At 40.6% G+C, this 19,113-nt stretch overlaps 1 protein-coding gene across 1 annotated transcript in view; it reads left to right on the top strand.

The window, feature by feature from the left end:
• The window catches only part of STAB2 (stabilin 2), an 86,419-nt gene that overhangs the window by 10,762 nt on the left and 56,544 nt on the right, over positions 1 to 19,113 (top strand). The window contains 13 exon segments of the mRNA XM_035341679.1: positions 312 to 381; positions 2,568 to 2,663; positions 2,968 to 3,052; positions 3,054 to 3,091; positions 4,793 to 4,989; positions 5,993 to 6,126; positions 11,473 to 11,606; positions 14,086 to 14,168; positions 14,877 to 15,026; positions 16,273 to 16,416; positions 17,180 to 17,242; positions 17,335 to 17,454; positions 18,152 to 18,205. Coding sequence (XP_035197570.1) covers positions 312 to 381; positions 2,568 to 2,663; positions 2,968 to 3,052; positions 3,054 to 3,091; positions 4,793 to 4,989; positions 5,993 to 6,126; positions 11,473 to 11,606; positions 14,086 to 14,168; positions 14,877 to 15,026; positions 16,273 to 16,416; positions 17,180 to 17,242; positions 17,335 to 17,454; positions 18,152 to 18,205 — 1,368 coding nt within the window.

The following is a 19,113-nucleotide window of genomic DNA, read 5'->3' as shown; positions in this document are numbered from 1 at the left end:
GGCTTGATTATCATTCTCTATTATTAACTTGATATTCAAAATGTGATTTGATTTCAAATGTAAAGTTAAAAATTAAAAAAAAAAAAAAAAGGCAGAGAAAAAATTATTCAAATGAACATTTCCTAAATCTCAGAATCTCAGTGGTCATTTCTGATTTGCTGACTGATCTTTTTCTTTTTTTTTCCTTGGTGCTGGTGTCTTTGGGGTTTTTTGGAAGCTAAAGATGTTGCTTCCAGGCTACTAACTGTTTATCTGTCTATCTGTATACAGATGAGAGATTTAAGTTTTTATTTCCATTCTGTAATTCACAGAAAGGATTTGGTGGGACAGCCTGTGAAAAATGTGCTGAGGAGAATTTATTTGGTCCTCAATGCAAATCAGGTAATTTTAAGCTTTCTGTATTGAAATGGGGAAAAGCAGGTGAGTGCAAGTTGTATTCAGACACTAAGATATCACAGTGAAATGGGTAGGGCATTTAGTTTCCCACCAGGAGCTGTTCTCTGCTTCAAGAAATACAACAGGGAAATAAAATAGGCAGCTACTCAATTCCTCATTCATAGAGGGGCTGGATTCAGCTCAGAGTCACGCGGAGAACACTGTCAGTGTAGCACTACAAAAGTATCTTAATCTTATCTTAAATATCTTTGTTTTAGCCAACAATCAAATAAATTAGGGATTGGAATTATTTTTGTGTTTCTGCGGTATGCCTCCCTGTTATCCTGTTACCCAGTTTTCATCCTAAATGATGGATTTGCATTTACTTGATCTAAACACAGGAGGTTCTTACAAAGCTTACAAAATATCGGACAGCAGCATATTAATGCATAATTTATAGTGGCTTATGGTGTCTTGGTATGGCTTTTAAATTCATCTGCTAGTTAGAATATCTGTTTTAAGGCATGAAATACCCATGTGGTATTGAAATTAATAGCTTCCGCTGGACCATCCTCCAGAAATTATATACCTTGTTTCTAAATCTAGTTCTGCTCTTGGTCTCCACAATGTTGTGTGCCATGGAGCTCCATAATTCAGTAAAAACTGTGAGTAGTGGGACACTGAGGGAGGGATCCCAGCTATTTGCACTACTTGAAATGAAAATAGGTCACAAGTATATACATTTGTATATTTTCCTGTTTTGCCCGTTTCTTAATGACTTCTAGTATTTTATTTACCTTCCTCAACTGTAAAGAGCATTAGACAAGTTAAAAAAATTACCTGCTTTCTTAAGCAGTGATAGTTGTTTATCTCTAAGTAAAACACTTTTGTTCCCTCAAGATCTGCATGAAGTTACTCCTAAAAAAGAGTCATGAACAGCCTCGCTTTAAATAATCTGTGATGGCCTTTCTATATTAATCCTACACCACGGCTGATTTAAAGGTTCTTTTTCCACCAGCCGTCCACTGGATGCCAGTGTTGATACACAGAAAGGCAACCGAGACGTTTTCATGAAATTAGGGTACTTGAATGAATTCAGTATTGTAAATGTAATTATTTTCCAAGCAGCTGCTGAAGGATTCAACTACATTTTAATTTAAGGATCATTTTACACTTCAGCTTGCAGATATTTGAGCTTATCCAAGTTTTCTAAGTACCTACAATTACAGAGCATTTGTGACTGTTTTCCACAATACCTTAGACGTTTCTCCTTTTTATAGTAGGACTACTAATACAGGTAAAGTATTAGAAATTAATTAAGATAGGTGATTTGCATGAACATGGCATGTTTGTAAAGGGAAGAGGGTAAACTACCATTGCTGCAGCTTAAACAGGAAGTCACCAATACAACTTTGTACATATTAGAGGCTTTTTCAAGGGGAACTGTACAGGGTGTTTTTAAAGAGCACTATTACCATAATTGAAACAGTTATAACTATAAGGCTTTTTAGGAATATATAAGGCTTCAAAAACACTTATAGAGGGGTATCATAGTTGGCTGCACTCTGAATACCGAGCCTTGTGCATGTATTGTTACAAGGTCTATAACCTGAAATAACAGCATATAGGAACAAACAGGACCAAAATCTGCTTCAGACCTAAACCAACACAGTGCCTAATTATCCTTTTAAATAAATTCATTCTATTTAGGGGAAAACAAAAAAAAAAAAAGGTTACAAAAGTAATCTCTTCTGGAGACTTTTGGGAGGGAGGCAAACAGAATTAAAGCAAAAATGAACAATTTGTCAATTTGTTAAAAGTTATAAAAATTATTTGTTATATATTATATTCAATTTTGGCTCAAGATTATATGTTAAATTTTTCAAGCTTTAAGATCATAGCAACTGGTAAGTCTATTTAACACGTCCTGAAGATTTGCAGGACCTCGGGCTATTATATCACACTGCAAAAATCAGTATCTGTTATTTGCTGATATATGCAGCTACGAGTTTTGATCTTCTCATTAATGGAAACCTGTAATTCATGAAGTCTGATCAAAGCTTGGTTTGAAAATTGTGCTTTGTAATATTTAACAACTGTTGGCCAGGACATTATTTGCTATGGGTAACCACTAATGATGTCTTTCCAAACACCATCCTTATTCATTAAAGCCAATCCATCTCTTCATATAGTTTGCAATTGTGTTCATGGAGTGTGCAACAGTGGAATTACAGGGGATGGAAGATGCTCTTGCTTGTCTGGATACCAAGGACTCAGCTGTGATCAGCGTAAGTAGGCTGTTTTCTATATAAGCTATATTTGATAGGTCTGATACAGTTAGAATTGGTGAGGACAAATGTAAAATTGGTCTCAGATTATTTACTTAAGCAATCAGGCATACACTGAACCTCAAACCCTGCCCGTGAACTTCCATAACCATTGTCACCCCTTCAATCACCATAATAAAGATGGGGATTGATGGGATTGATGGTCCCCAGGCCAGGTGGACTTTCCACTGGTGTACTGAAAGCTGCAATGTCTCCTGGCACAGGAGTATGCAGACAGCTGAATCTGTCACCCTCTGTCCCTCAGCAATAGCTGAATGCGAGGCCTTGCAGTGTCCTGCAAACTCAAGATGCACTTTCTCAGATGAGGATGGCAGAAGATTGCAATGCACGTCTGCCCAACTACCACAGGGACGGTACACAATGTGAACATGAGTAATTTTAGTGTACGCTGGGTTCTTTGGAAACAACATCATTATTATTATAGTTTAGATATGAAACATTTTTGAAGCAAATCTCACTATCATCCTGACTTAACTGTTCTTTGGTTCATATATCAAAGCAGTCTCAGGTGCACAAGCTAGATTCCTTCCAGATGAAGCTAAACACTAAAATGTGCTCCAGCTGCACATCAGTCCATCTGCTGATAAACTTCAGTCCATACAACCAGAATAAAACTAGTAAGCCCCCTTGAAAGGTGTAGCATGGATCACAGAACCACAGAACTGTAGGGGTTGGAAGGGACCTCAAGAGATCATCCGGTCCAACCCCCCTTCCAAAGCAGGTTCCCTAGAGCAGGTTGCCCAGGTAGGCATCCAGATGGCTCTTGAATATCTGCAGAGAAGGAGACTCCACAGCCTCCCTGGGCAGCCCGTTCCAGTGCTCCATCATCCTCATTTTGAAGAAGTTCTTTTGTATGGATACTGAGTCACCTCTTGGGATCTCTTGGTCCTAACCATGGCATCTCTTGGTCCTGTGTGGTAGTCCTCTCTGAGTAGACTTGACCACCATCCAAGAGCAGGACATCAGAAAGTGACTCTTCAGGGTTTTACTGGTAGGCATCATAGACAAGCAACCAGCAGAGAAGGATGCTAGTATCCTTACCTCTTGAGTAAGCCCACATGAATGTTGCTCCTCTGCTCTACCTACTGTCTTTTGCTACTGGGGGTCACCTGTGGCTTAAGCCAGTATCTTTTACTTTTGACTGGCTGGTAAGCAGAGGACAAACAGCTCCAGCACAACTAAGTATGTAACAGAGGATAGCAGTGACTGCCCCAGCTCAACTGAGAGGTGGCATCATTCACGGTCAGTTTGAACGTACAAATGTGTGCACGTGTGATTTTGCACCAGAACAAAAGAGAAGGCTTGAGAGAGTGAAGCTGAGCATTGCCAACTCTTTCAGTCCCAGCTGAGGGGTACAAAAGGGACAAGGAGGAGAGGGGAAGATGGTGAGTACCACCCTTCCAGCTGCAAGATGTGCTTGACTGTGTCTTAACTGGACACAAACGTATGTAAAGAAGCTCTCCAAGCACTGCTGGATTATGAACAAGGACAAACAATGCCATTGACTTGAATGAAAAACAGTTCCTGGAAATAAACAGTGAGTTTCCAGTCCAGTCCTGAACCTACAACAGTGTGGAAGACACAACTAAAGAACTTGCTGGCCAGTTTTCCATACAGCTGAATGGTTGACATCATATTGTTTAATTACCGGAAAGAAAACAGCAGACCTATTGTATTGAAAAATAGTTTCCAACTGATCTAGCACACACTTAAAGCCTTTACTGACTTCATATCACATACCTGACGTACTGTAGTTAAAATCCACCACAGAACAGGAAAATAGTTGTAATATTTTAATGAGCACATTATATCTTTTAATCTGTTTATAACATAATTTGCCAAGTTAAGAGATCATTTCTGTACAAAAGCAAACAGTTGCTATGTTAGTACGTTAGTATAAACACATTCCTCCCTTCTGCCTTTATGTCGCCACGATACTTCAGACTTGGCTGTTATGAGGAGTTTAGTCTACCCAGGCTTTGTTTGACATAGAGATGCTTGAGCAAATCCTTGTCTTCACTTTTAGAGTGGTGGGCAGTAATTCTTTTACTTTTTTTTTTTTCTTCAAGCTATCAACCCATGCTCCAAAAAGGTCTGTGATCCTAATGCCAGCTGCATTTACCTTGGACCAAATCATCACAAATGTACCTGTCAAGAAGGATACAAAGGGGATGGTCAAGTCTGCTTACCCATAGACCCTTGCCAAGCAATATACGGGAACTGCCCTGCACAGTCTACCATTTGCATATATGATGGCCCAGGAAAGGTTAGCGTTAAACTTGTGCTCCAGATGTTTCTTTTGTCAACTGTCCAGGAAAAGAAATTGCTTTGTCTCCAGAAAGAAGCCATGAGGGTACAGGTACAGGCCTCAGGGAGGCCAGGCTCTACTCCTAGCTTTGGCATAAGCCCTGCAAGTGGCCAGGAGGGACCCCATTTCTTTCTCTCTATATACGTGCTAGTGTGCTTCCTTCTGAAGATGGGAATGACATTAGTGTGGCCTTTTTTGTGGAATATTTTGGCTCAAATTTGTCTCCTCTAAATGGAAGCACTGCAATCAAGCTTCTCAGAGTTAAATTTCTGTGACTGCAAGGAGCAGTAGGGTCCTTACACAGATATTGCAGCTAAACACCTGAAGTTAGCATAACTTGGGTATTTAAGAACTACTGATGAATAGCACCATGCAAAGACTGAATATTATTCATGCTGTCGGGAACTGGCTCAAATTTCTGTGTTATACTCCTGACACTGAGAAAGCAAAACTTTAGAAGACCATGCCTGTCTTGCCTGGACACCCTGAGGAGCAGAAAATGGAGTTAGTTACCCAGGGGTGTCCTGAAGCTCATGGTCATCTAAGTTTCTCTGCTTGGGGTTTTTTCAGCAAGCTGCACGTGGCTGGCACACTTGGGCTGGTGTGTACTGCTGATACGCTTCACCAGTAAATAATGTGCTTTGGCACTTCTTTTGAGAGGCTGAGGACTGTGGGAGCAGAGGCTTTAACCTATCCACATTGATTTTAAATGTTCTCTGGTCACAGAATTGAATCTAAAGAGCTTTAACTGAGTGTCAGTAGTTTTCTGGAGTGGATAAAGCCTCAAAGGGAGTTAGATAAATAGGGATAAGCTTTATACTTGCAACTGAACTCACCAGGTGATTAACTAAGGCTTTGAAAGTTCTCAATTTTTTTAAATCCTAATAGCAGAAAGTATGCTGAAACCTACAGTTTGTGCATGTCTGATTTTTCTCTCTCCTCTTCCATCCCTCTGATGTAGTCCCACTGTGAATGCAAGGAGCATTATACAAACTTTGTACCTGGGAAAGGATGCAGCATGATAGACATTTGTGAAACAAACAACACCTGCCACAAAAAAGCAAAATGTTCAATGGTTGCACCGGGACAAATCACGTAAGTCTTTTTTGCTTTTTAAAGCTCTCACCCAGTTTATCCTTCCTCCCATAGTAAGCATGCAGTTAAAATAAATCCAGTGGATGAAAACCTCCTGACGTTATCATTAATAGTTTAATTATCAAGGACAAATAATGGTATTTAATGGGGTTAGGGTGAACCAGTTAGGACATGCTTAATTTCATTAGTCCAATCACTAATGCCTATTAAGTTTTATTTTTATTAGCTCTCAGAGGTCATTTCTACATTAGTAAATAAGGATGAAGACCTTTTTTTCTGTTCCTAAGGGCAAACAGCATGGTCTGGCTAACAGCTAAATACTCTTCCTCCTCCAAAGAAGAGTAACTGCCTCTTGGCAGAGGTCCCTGGCACATGCAATCCCTTCAGCTGTGCTTGGGCATTGCCTGGGAAAACGTGTGCGCCAGAACCATGCCAGGCAGCATGCTAAAAATTAATCAGCATTAATTATCCCAGGACAGCACTGGAGCTCTGGCCCTTTTTAGTATACTAATGCAGATACAACCAGGGCATCTGTTCCCCATGCTGTGAAAGCAACACCCGCCTCCGCAGATTCCTCAGAGCATGTGGGAAGCTGCACAACTTCTGTCAGAATTTGTTTTCCTGTACAGAAATTTTCTAATCAGATGTTAGGAGGAAAGCTGGCTTTAACACTGGACTTAGCAATGCTATATGAAAACAAGAAACTGGAATTATATGTTTTTATAGGCCAGTGACAGCTAGTACTGAGTCTACAGAGGTGTCCCAGAAGTGCTAGATTTTGGGAGCTGAGAATTAAAATTTGAAAGACAAGATAGGCCATCAGTTGTAAGTTGGTGAACAAATTATTTATTTCATAGATTTACAGACAGCAAGTCTGTAGTCTGGGAGAGCATTCTTATTGCCAGTGCTTGTTTCATTATTGAGCTTTTTCTTACAATTAAAAATTAACGTTGCTTTTGTGTAAGCTATCGTGCATTTCCGACAAATTTCTCTAGAATATCCCCTGGTTCATTTCTGCAGCATATTGTACTGCTCAGAAGTACACTTGGCAGCTGCAGCACACCAGCAGAGCCAGGTATAAAACTTTAAAGATTGAAAAGTATTCCAATGTGAAATCAAGAGCAAAATGCCATTTTTTGTGGGTTGAAAGATTAAAAACAAATTGCACAGCACATAAATCAGCATGTTTCCTTCCTAATGCATCACTGTTTCACTGTTGCAACTTAATTTTCAACAGCTATGTTGGTGGTGGTGGTGGTGGTGTGTTTTTTTAATTTTAAAATGGGAAAATTTTAAATTTATGACTGAAAATTTATGACTGAAAAAAGCAAACAAATGCCTTGCATGTCATTCATTTCATGACCTTTAACAGAAAAAAATAAACACAGAAGAAGGTTTTAATGTGATTTGAATCCCACTCCTATCTATTTGGCAAAAAGAGAAACTGTACTGAATAATTTCCTGTTAAGATGAATCCATTTGCAAAAGAGGAAATTTTCAAATAAAATAATTGGTAGATGTGGACACAGTAAATTGTTTCTGATACACGTAAAAGTATTTTGGCTGTAGCCCAGATTTTAAATGCATTTGGGGTTAGGGAGGGGAGGGTTGTGTAGATATGCTTTCGCAGTTTTTTGTTTGGTTGGTTTTTTAACTTCTAAAACAAAGAGCTGTAATAGAGTCCACAAACCCATGTTTCTTCCCTTCCATTTATTTTAGTTTTTAAAAGACTGTTAGCTTCCCACATATTGTTGCTTCTGCTTTCTCCAGAATCAAATTATTTGTACTTACATAAACATATAGAAAAGACAAATGTTTACAGTTTATGAACATAACACAGAAACCCCTTGGAAAATCAACATCATCTCTGTTTCTGCTCCCAGACAGATCTTTTCTGAATGTTTCTGAATGAGTGCTGACACTTTCTATAGCACTGCTTCAGCCAGTAAATAGCCTTGCCCAGAAGCTATGAAGCTTCAGCTGGTGCAGAATTAAATTGAATGTTTGACTGCAACCTCTCTGCTTTCCAAGCAGAACTGGCTTTCCCTCAGCTAATCTCCCATTATTTTATTCTCTAATTCCACTCTTATTTTTACTCTGACTCTGTCTTCAGTGTAGAAATTCATAGCTTCATAAGGCAAACCCTCTTTTTTTTAATAGATGAAAGTAAATAGAGACAGAAAGCTGATCATGTTTTTCCAGAAAGATATAATTCTGCTCCCCTTCTTAGGTAAGCTGAAGTCGTGGCAGCTCCCCAGTCTTTTTCCTATACTGTCCATGCATTGTATCACGAGAACAAACAACTCAGTTTAAGTAGTCCAGCAAGATTTTTTTTATAAAGCTCTACCTCTTCAGAGACACCCAGTCCATATAGCACACAATGCATTCAAAGCAAAACCTGTCCGGCCATACGCAGTATGAGTTGTAAACCAGATGCTTTGGGCAAACTAAGACAAAATCGATGCAGACAGCTATCCAGCTGATCCTTCCTTATCCCAACCACACAGAGTAAATTACTGCACTGGAGAGGGTGAGATGGTGGTCGGATTGAAGGCTTCGAGCCCATGCAGTAAGTGCTACTCTGTTATTGCTAAATGCTTTCCTTTGGCAGCCAAATCCAAACCATGTTACTGGACTCATACTCATAAGCAGTATTTTCCTCAGAAAATTAATTTCAAACTGGGTAGGTATTTCTGCAGCTCATTGTACCCCTGAAAGTGATAGCCAAAAATTTAGTGCTTAACCTCTCTCTTCTTTCATGGTTGTTTTCTGAAAAAGAGATTTATTTTGAAACCTTGATCTAATTTATTCGATATTTCAAAGGTGTTTTCTTTTTTCTACTAAACTGTTCCTCAGCTTCTTTAAGGCCTCAGGTTTTCCTTCTCCACTCAGAAGCGAAGGGGGCTACATACATCAGTACAGTGATATTTATCCCTTCAGTCTCCACCACCACAAAAGAAAGGAGTCATCCCCCAAGGAGGAATTGCTTCTACCTCCCAGCCCCAAACCCTTCATCAAGGCTCCAGTCTTATCCTCTGCTGAAGAGATCCCCTTAAAAATAAGGTGGCTCACCATCCAAGTTGCATTCTAACAATTTACAATGCTTCTAGGCTGCTATTTTTACCCAGGACCAGAAAGAATCAAAGCTTGAGCCTCTTGGCCAGAATCCTAGCTGATATCCCCCTGAGTCTATATGCAACCCCATCAGATTGCAGGGACTGTGGGGATTTTAGAATAAGATTGCTATCATCAAGAAAATAGCTATGGTAAAGACACTTTCCATCCAGACATGAGATAACTAACATAGCAAACAGGAGTTAACTTGGCATCAGGTTGATACTTCCGTGGGGTGTGATTGGCAAATCTGTGTATGTAACAGCCAGCACACGGAAATGATTAGGTCATTATTTATTTAAAGGAGATTTTTCAGTTGTGTGGAATAATGTTTGATATCTAATGATACTAAAAATAATAATAATTAAAAAGTCCACATAGACGTGCCATTGTGGATAGGGCTTACATAAATACTGAACATGCTGGAGACTTGATTAGGAAAAGCATTATTAAAAGCCAGCGTTTGGCAACACAGTTGTTTAGCCAAATATAGCTGTTTAGCCTCCTAAATATAGTTAGAATTTCTATGCGTGCTACATGATGACAAGTGCCTGCTTTAATTTTAGCACTGGAGATGAGTAAATCACAGAGCTGACACTTCCAGCTCATCCCTTAGGTGCAGCATTTCTGAAGGGTGCAACAGAAACTGCTGTCCAGCAAAAACTGCAGGTGTTGATAGCTGCTCACTTTGAGGCAGGCTTAACGAGCCTAGATTTTCAGAAAGTACTAACCACCTCTCCTTGTCCATAGTCAGGCTGACACAAGGTCGAGGCACATGCGAGTCAGTTGCTTGTTGAAAATCACAACCACTTGTACCCATCAGCACCTAACACAAGCATGTGTCGACCATGTCAACAACCAACAATTTCTTCCCCACCTCTCTTGGAACACTGAGTCTTTCATGGCTTTTTGTTCCAATTTTCATGCGTTTCCTCCCTTATGAGACGGCAAATGTCAGATTGACACTCAGGGTTGCTTTCCCATAAATTTCCTTTAGATTTTGCCTTGGCTGCAACACATTACCTTAAACACAGCCCACCTCCAGGCAGCAAGGCTGTTGAGCCCTTCTCAAAGTTTTGCCCATCACTCGTATGGGCAACACAACCCAAGGCTGCCCTGGAAGTACATAGGACTGGGTCTACCATGTATCACTGGCACCACTCACAGGCTGGCATCCCCATGGGACAGCCAGGACGTCACAGGTGACATGCCAGTATCTTGCCAGTACAGACACAGAAGTAGCACAAATTATACATCAGAAAAAGCATGAGATTTCATGCTTCTGCAGCTTCAGAAGAAAGATGATGTTAAAATACCAGTATCATTGCCCAAAATGGTTGTGTTACTTAAAAGTCATCATAACACACTCAACCGCTTTGCTTTATTGAAAGGACTGACATCCCTGGCTGCCATTTCTACCAGACAGGTGCCTATATCTATCACAAGGATCAATGAGCTGCCACCACCCCCTTTTATATGTAACCACCATTACTCCTGCCAAGCTGCCAGGAGTAACTGGAGGCTTAAGGCTTTACATCACCTCCTCACTGCTGTGAGGGTGACACCTCACACCATTCCACCACAGCCTCTCCTTGCCCATGGGCAGGCAGGCTCCATGGCTTGTTGGGCTCCGGTGACCACCATATTCAGGAACTCCAAAGGGGATGAGAGGCCACACACTGCACAATGGCCACGGGCATCACGTAGCCAGAGCCCCCTGTCAAAAAGGCCCTGCAAGACAGACACCACTAACACACCACTGCCCAGCTGACAGAAGGACATCATGTCAGGCAAGTGGCCACCATGCTTCCCTACACACCTGCAAGTATAACACACCGAGCCACTGCTCACACAGCTATAATTCTTTAAAACAGCTGGGATTTAAGGGCACTCTTACTGCAAAGTAATGCAGTTTCACATTCATCACACCACTGAGTCAAGGCTTGATATAAGCCACGGAAGTGGCTACATGAGCAAGGGAAATTCACAGCTAGCCAAGCGATGAAAAACAAATTAATATAGTTATCCATTAAATGACAAAATGCATACACCGTCCCACCACCAACTGTTACCTTACAGCATGCTGAAGGAAAGATGCAAAACTAAAATGCATTATCTGTTCCTGAAAATGCCTTCAGAGAAGTAGTTAATAACACCTGGAGCATGCTTAGCTAGAGCCTTACTGACCCCACAGTGCATCAGCACACAGCTAATGCGACAATCCCTTCACAGGTGTACGTGCCAGAGGGGCTTTGTGGGGAATGGGTTTGTGTGCTACGGAAGCATCATGGAGCGCCTTCAAGACCTGAACACTGAAGTGGGAGGACGATGGCAAGGCAAGCTGACATCCGCCTTATCGCTCATGGGTGAGTGAGCACACGGTCACCTCTTGCCCTGTCTTCCTCACCATGTCCCTGGCAGCAGGATGGTGCCACCAATGACATGACACTGCACACCGCTCTCCACAGGCTCCCTCTGGCCACTTAGAGCTGCCTTTGCTCACCATGTTAAGCAATCTCCAAACATTTCCAAGCAGAAGTGCTGAATATGCTCCCATGATCCCTCACACATGATTTGGTACGACCAGTGGGTTTTGCCCCATAGGATAAAATCCTCTCCATCCCTAGCCCCATTGCTCTGGATAACTGATATTTGATAGAGAACAAAGCATGGAAATCCACCAAAACAGCACAGTTACCAGCTGGGTCCCACTTTTCCAGTCCCCAACCATCAACAGTGGCATTGCTTTCACCAGGAAAGAGTGGAGAGGAGAGGGGAAGAGACCGTTGCCGTCCATAGTCTTCATCACCCTCAGGACCTCCCTTCTGATCCACCCTAGAGCACCTTGGCCACAGCTCGGGGACAGGGGTCTCCAGGTTTCCAAATTGTCTGCAGAGATAGGTGGAGCCCACTAGGGCTCATGGATGAGATGTCCACCACCAAAGCATCTGAAATGTCCTGCAGAGCTGCAGGATAGGATTGCCAGCTGCAGAGCAGCCATTTCTCCATCAGAAACTTTGCTTGTATTTGACAAAAATCCTGCTAAACCACAATCCCCCCTAAAAGAGTGTTTCAAATTCAGTTCGTTGGCATTTTCTAACATAAATTTGATCTGTTTTGTTACCCTTGTTTTAGGAAAGTATTTTAATAACATAGTAAGGCGTGGAGAAGCTAATTCTTCAGCCACGCTTTAGCGCATTTGGGTATTTAATTTTAAATACCAACTCATATTATCCCACACTATCTAATAATAAATTTAAATCCATCACGCCATAACACCCAAAGCTGTCATTGTCCTGCATATCATCTAATTGTACAGATCAGTGATAACATATCAGATAAAAATGATGAAATTCAAGAAATGGGGGAAAAGTGTTAACTACTTAAATTAGATCATAATGTAAAATCCATTTCCAATGCAGATCCAAATACTTGCTCTGCAGCTGAATTTTATTATTCAGGACAAATGCAATCCTATAATCAGATGAGCTGCAAATCCTTGGTATTTATGAGGTTTGGAAATGCAAGAGGAGAGCTACAGAAGGAAACATCCCAGAAAGCACTAAACAGGAAGGATGGTGGCAGCAGAAAGAATCTCTTATGGCAGGACAAAGATTTTGGAAAACGTACATTTGTACACAGAGCTTTAGCAGTTATTGCAGCCACCTTGTGAAGAGAACAGAACTATCTTTACCACTTTCTGTTACAACGTCAAATATTTGAGCCATGAACAAACACTGCTAGAATCAAGATGGCATTTGGAATTTGATTTACAAATATGAAAAAATCCCTTCTGTTTAATATAATTTGCTTAGTTCTTCTCACTGAGCCCAACAAAGAAAAAAAGGCCCTCAATTACCAACCAGAATAGAGTAAGAATCCTACATAGCTGGCCAAGGAAAAAAAAAATGGCATTTGTCTTTATCTTTAGCACTGAAAACAGATATCCATTGCCTCAGCACTGAGAGCTAAGTTGAAATTTTTCTGTGTTTCTCCTTCTGTCTGAAAAGTGCATGGCATGCACCATTTGTCAACAACAATCCAAAAGTTGTTATTTGGTTAAATTTTGGACTTCAATGTGCCATGTGATTCACCAGCCAGCAACTATAAAGACACATTAACTGCATAGGTTATTTTACAGTATATTCACTCCACATTAATGTCTTTCAAAAACTAAGAATATAAAGCAGAAGTGTCCAGACGGTGTATTAATTTTAAGATATATTCTGTGGTACACCATACCCATAACGACTATAAAGATGCTTTTTTTCCCCACTTCTAATTTCAAAACTCTGAGAAAAGAACTGATTATTAGAAATATTTAATGGCTTCAGCTGCAGACTCAGTAGTCTCCTTTGGCTGTCTTGGAAATGGAAATACCATCTGGGTAGCAAGCAAACGCTAATTAACTTGCAGTGCATCAGCTTTTATTACCAGCTATGTGTTTGCCGATATTTGCATTACCAGCAGGTTGTCAACCGCATATCCCTCACCCCATGAAGCCCAAATTGATTTAAATCAAGAAGATATTTCCCTGCAAAAGCACAGCTCTAAAGCAGTGCTGTTTTCGTGGCCATCACCCTGGCCTGCATGCCATGGAATCCAGGGTACTAAAAGCATTCTGAGTATTTTGCCTCATCCTGGGTTTAATATGCAGCAGCACCTGGATTTAACATTCCACTGTCTTTCAACAATTCATCTTATAGAATCTTAAATTAACATTTCGTAATCATAGATACTATACTTGCTTGTTCTGCCCTTGGATACCTCACACAGAATATAGAGTCCCTTCCTTTAATGAGCTTTTAAATACTCAATTACCTTTTTTTCTCCTCTCCTTATAAGAAAATGTCTATGAATGGCCATTGAGTAACCTGGGACCGTTTACCGTGCTTGTACCAACAAACAGGGGACTCAAAGGTATCAATGTAAGTAAACAACAACTAGGGTTTTGAATGAGAGAGATTTAGCTCATTCAGAAATCTAATCTGCGTTGAAAGCACTTTAATTCAACAGATTCAGAACTTTTTGCTCTGGTATACTTCTGGCATACCATTCAAGTCTAGAGACCAGAGACTGTCTTTTTACCATTTGAAATAAAAGCAAAATAGTTTGGTAAATTGGAGCAGAATGCATTCATGTTTTAAGTAAACTTTGGATTGTCCCACATGTATGTTTGAGGGTTTTTCACTTGAATTAAGAGCTGAATTTTCAACAGAAAGACCTAAAAGTGACCCTTTATATAAGAGTGGTTAAAAAAAGAAAAAAAATGCTTTTACTAGTGGGGTGGTTTGGTGGTGTTTTTTTGTTTGTTTGTGGTTTGTTTTTCTGTTTAAAAAAAAAAAAAAAAAAAAAAAAGTGGCCTCATTTTCAAAGGCTTAGCATACAAGACCTTCCACAAAATGTCAGGACAACTCCTGGAGTCACTACTTACCACACATGCAGGTACACAGGAATGGGATCTGAACTGAAACCAGGAGACCTTTACTTTGTTCAGACTATCACCTCACTTCAGAAGAGAACACATTATTTCAGAATTTAACAGTTGGAGGAAAAAAAACACAATGAATTTATTTATTTATCTATTTAAGATTAATCCTGTATTGAAATACATCTCTTTTCTTCTGTTTTTCAAGATAAAGGACCTTCTGAGTAATAAACTAAAAGCACAGTACTTTGTGAAACTCCATATAATTGCTGGTCAATTGGATACCAGTAGCTTGAATAATACTAATGTAATATATACTTTGACTGGCAAGTCAGGAGAGATATCAAGGGGAGAAAAGGTAAGTGACCTTCCAGCAAGGATACTACTTCATGGTTTTAATTCAACAAGAAATATAAAATGTCTTTCCTCTGTGAGGCATCAGGCTGCAGAAACTTAAAACCTCACCAGCAACAAAATCAGTGAAAACAAAAGTTACTTTTAGAATCGCATCATTGCTAAGTAACCACAGCTCTAAAATGTAGAGTAACACAGCTCATCTTAAGTCATCTTAAATCTGCAGACACAGCCAACAGAGCTAGAGGGGGCATTTTTGCCAACAGAGCTAGAGGGGGCATTAAAAGAGCACAAAAACTATGAGGTGGCGTGGGGAGGTAAAAGCCCAGAACTTATGCTGGAAACACTGTGTTCAGCTCACACAGAGCGAGCACTGACTGCATTGCAGATCTCACTTTCCACTGAGTATCAGCCTGGGCATCCTTTGAACAATGCAGGAAATAGAAGTCTTCAACATAAATAAATTTCACATGGCAATTTATCATGAAAAATGTGGGGTAAAGTTCATCACAAGCCTGTTTATTTGATGTTAGCAAACATTAGGGCAGTCTGATGCCATGGTTTCAAAAATGTATTCTCTACAGCTGTTATAACAGATTTTATTAGATTTTTCAAGAGCTATTTTTCTTGGTCCACCAAGTATCTTTTAATGACTTGAGCCTGTGTAAAGGCTAAAATAAAGTACTTCTCATGTTTTCTAGTAAATCAGTGGCATCTAAGAAAAGAGATCTATTGTATTTCTTTAATGAGCACGCATTCCATTTGTAACAGGAAAATATCATTGCTGTCTGAGGCCTGCTAGCTTCCTGCAGGCTTCAGAACAGTGCACAATCAGCAACATTTTGTTGTTTTAAATATACATATAATATAAGGAAATGGTTTGTAGTCCCTTAAGATTATGGGAGTTGACCCATTCACTGCAATCACATTTTAAATCATTTCCCGCCAGATTTTTATTAGTAAGAGTCATCAGAGTTCTCTCAGGTATGCTGCTAGCAGGTCACTCCCCCATAGCTGCTTCTCTTCCAAACTTTGCTGTTCTGAAACAAAATAACATGGTCCCAACCCAAATTCAAAGGATTTTTTTCCATTTCCTTGATAGGCATTGGAAGCAACCTTTAGCCTCCCCAGATTTAAATGGCCCAGATGTTGGCGATGGAAGCAGCTGTTAGATATCATTCAACATGCATACGCCACCTGTTGTCATTCCATGATACAGAGCTCACTACTCACTGCCTGTCTTCTTTCAGGATAATCACCTAAGAATTAGAATCCAGGGGGGAAGGAGGAAAGGAAAACTTCTACAAGGCGATATTATTGCTTCCAATGGAATTTTGCACATTGTTGACAAATCCATGGACAACATGGAGCCAACATTTGAAAGCAACAAAGAGGTGAGACGTATGCTATACACATACAGTGTTGGACTTTCTTTTACAACAGTTTCACATTCATTTAATGCAAAGGAGTGTGACTGACAGCAGCTAGACAAACTCTACTGAGACACTGTGCATCAACTCAGAGAAACAACGTTCAAGGTGGAAAGTTGCAATCCAGTTTCTAAGGCAGACAGACACTTGGTCTTCTGCCAAGCTGGTCCACAGACATGGTTGTACTCACTGCATTTGAGTTGTTCATTCATAATCAGTACATTTCACTGAATAGAACAACAACCTAGAACAAGGAACATTTGGACAGATTCCAGGCAAGACTTGTATTCAAACCAGCACACACACACATACCCCAAAGGCTAAAATTACAAAAACTTATAATTTGGGATGCTTTGGGATTTTTAGTGCCCAGCTTAGTGTTCACCGTTTATGTGCTGTTGTTGTGAATATTTTCTCCCTCTGCTCTTTTTCATTGAGAATGCACAAATAATAACTCTTCACACGCAGGTTTATATGTTCTGTGCCCACATAATATTTCACAACAATGACAAACTCTAACTCTAAGCCAGCATTGCATGAAGACTAGAAGACCCTACCGTCTCAGTTGTTTCCAAACAGCTCATCCACACAAACCACACGAAGACACAAATGTATTCAGATCTCTAATAACTGAGATCCATACAGTAATTCAAAAACTGCCTTAGAAGAACTGCCGTTCATTTTAAGTAACCCAACTAAAATAAATCTTATGTTCATCTTATTTTAGGAAACCATAATGTCAGTGCTTCAAGATAATGGAAAATACAGCCAATTTACATCTTTGATAGAGGTAAGGATTCAGAAAAGCAATTCCATACAACTATTTCACGGTGTTTTCCAAAATTAATATGTAATTTCACTTTTATTTGTGAACCAAAACAGAAAACTGGCCTGGGAATGGATTTACAGCAGGAGAACAGACCTTACACAGTCTTTGTTCCAAGTAACGGAGCTCTGAATAACATGAAAGCTGAGGCTATGGATTACCTGCTTTCTGCAGAGGTACAGACTTTCTATAGTGCAAATTGTTCTTAGAGAGTAGATATGTGAGTGGAATATAAAGTAGATGCATACATACATAGCATTGCAGCTTTAGCATTCATTTAACTTAAGGAGATCAAGGCTTAAGCTCTCTAACGAAGATCTGTAAGATACTACAGAGGAATAAGATTTGGGGCCTACCATCATATGAAGTGATGCCAAGGCCCCCACACCAGGTCCCTGATCCCTTGGTCTTGTCCTGACAGCCCAGCCCTGAAGGCCACCTGACAAAAACCCAAACTCTGCCATAGGAGGCGTCACCCCTGTTGAGAATGATCAACGGGTGCAGATGCCACAGGGGCCCTACCAATTGGGGTTGCCACTGGTAGAAGGACCTCAGCGTCATGTCCCCTGAGCATCCCCTGCCTCTGCCAGTGGACACACAATTCATTGAGGGCTGAGAGGAGGGAGTGCTTCTGGGGAAACAGGGATGGCTTGTAGCAAGTGAAAGGCCCATGTTGGGAAAAAAAAAAAAAAAAAAAAAAAAAAAAAAAAGACAGAGGGACAAGGGCAGGACACATGCCATGAGCTGAGCACCACCACTGACTCGGACGTTTCCAGCTTCAGCTGGTGACCTCATGCCCATGCCCTCTCATGTGCCAGGATGCGTTTGCATAACTCACGCTGGGATAAGAAGTCCTCTTTCTTGTTTTTGCAGGGTTCATGGAAGCTGCTGGAGCTAGTCCGATACCACATTGTTTCCAATGCTGAGGTGAGTGTCCATGCTTTACTGGCTCAGGATCATAACAGCATTTTCAGATCTTTTGCCACTCTGAAGGCAGTGGTTTTAAGAGAATGACATCCACTCAGTGCACCCCACAGCAAGGCTTCAAAGGAGGGCAGCAGTGCCTTTGCTAAGGGCAGTCACACCTAAAGGTCCCTAACAGAGAACACAAGCCTTTTACCCCAGGCCTACCAATCAAAGTAAAACCCTGGCAGGAGACATGGGGTAGTTCTCAAATCATGGCAAATAAAAACCATTGTGTAACACTGATGTGTTACATGCATGGAACTATTTCTACTTCTAAATATACCTTTTGGTATATTGAGAGACTTGGCCCAAGCAGTAAAATATATACATATATATAGATAGATTGATAGATAGATAGATAGATGTATACACACACACATGCACACAGGCATCCTGAACCTGTTGGGGGTGCTGTCAGCCTAGTAGGGCTGCAGGAATGAGTAGCAGGAAGAGAAGACTTGCTATTGAAATAAAGCTCTCTCCGATCCAATTCTGCAAAGATTAGCATCTGTCTTCCATTTATCAGAGGGGGGTGGTTTTGTTATCTTCTAAAAAAACTCCCTGCATTTTTATTCCTTTCTGTGCTGGAAACAAAAAGCAAAAAAGCAGAAGCCAGCAACCCCACAACCAACTGAAGCTGGAAGAGGGAGACGTTCATTCCCACCTCAGCCCCTGCTTTGAGGAAGGAAGGACGTGCTCACGAATCCTCACGGACAGAGCCCAAGGCAAAGGTCGCCCCCTGTCCACAGCACAAGACCCACGCACCCCTTCAAAGGATATCAGCACTGCCATTTCCACAACAGTCTAAGGATGCAAAAAGGGCTATTTTTAGGGAGAGGCGATAACTTTACTTAAACTGAATGCTGTAG

This window comes from Oxyura jamaicensis, chromosome 1 (genome assembly GCF_011077185.1).
Source record: "Oxyura jamaicensis isolate SHBP4307 breed ruddy duck chromosome 1, BPBGC_Ojam_1.0, whole genome shotgun sequence".
Classification (NCBI taxonomy): Eukaryota; Metazoa; Chordata; class Aves; order Anseriformes; family Anatidae; genus Oxyura; species Oxyura jamaicensis.
Note: the sequence above shows the minus strand (reverse complement) of the source record. Positions and strands in the feature narration are given on the sequence as shown.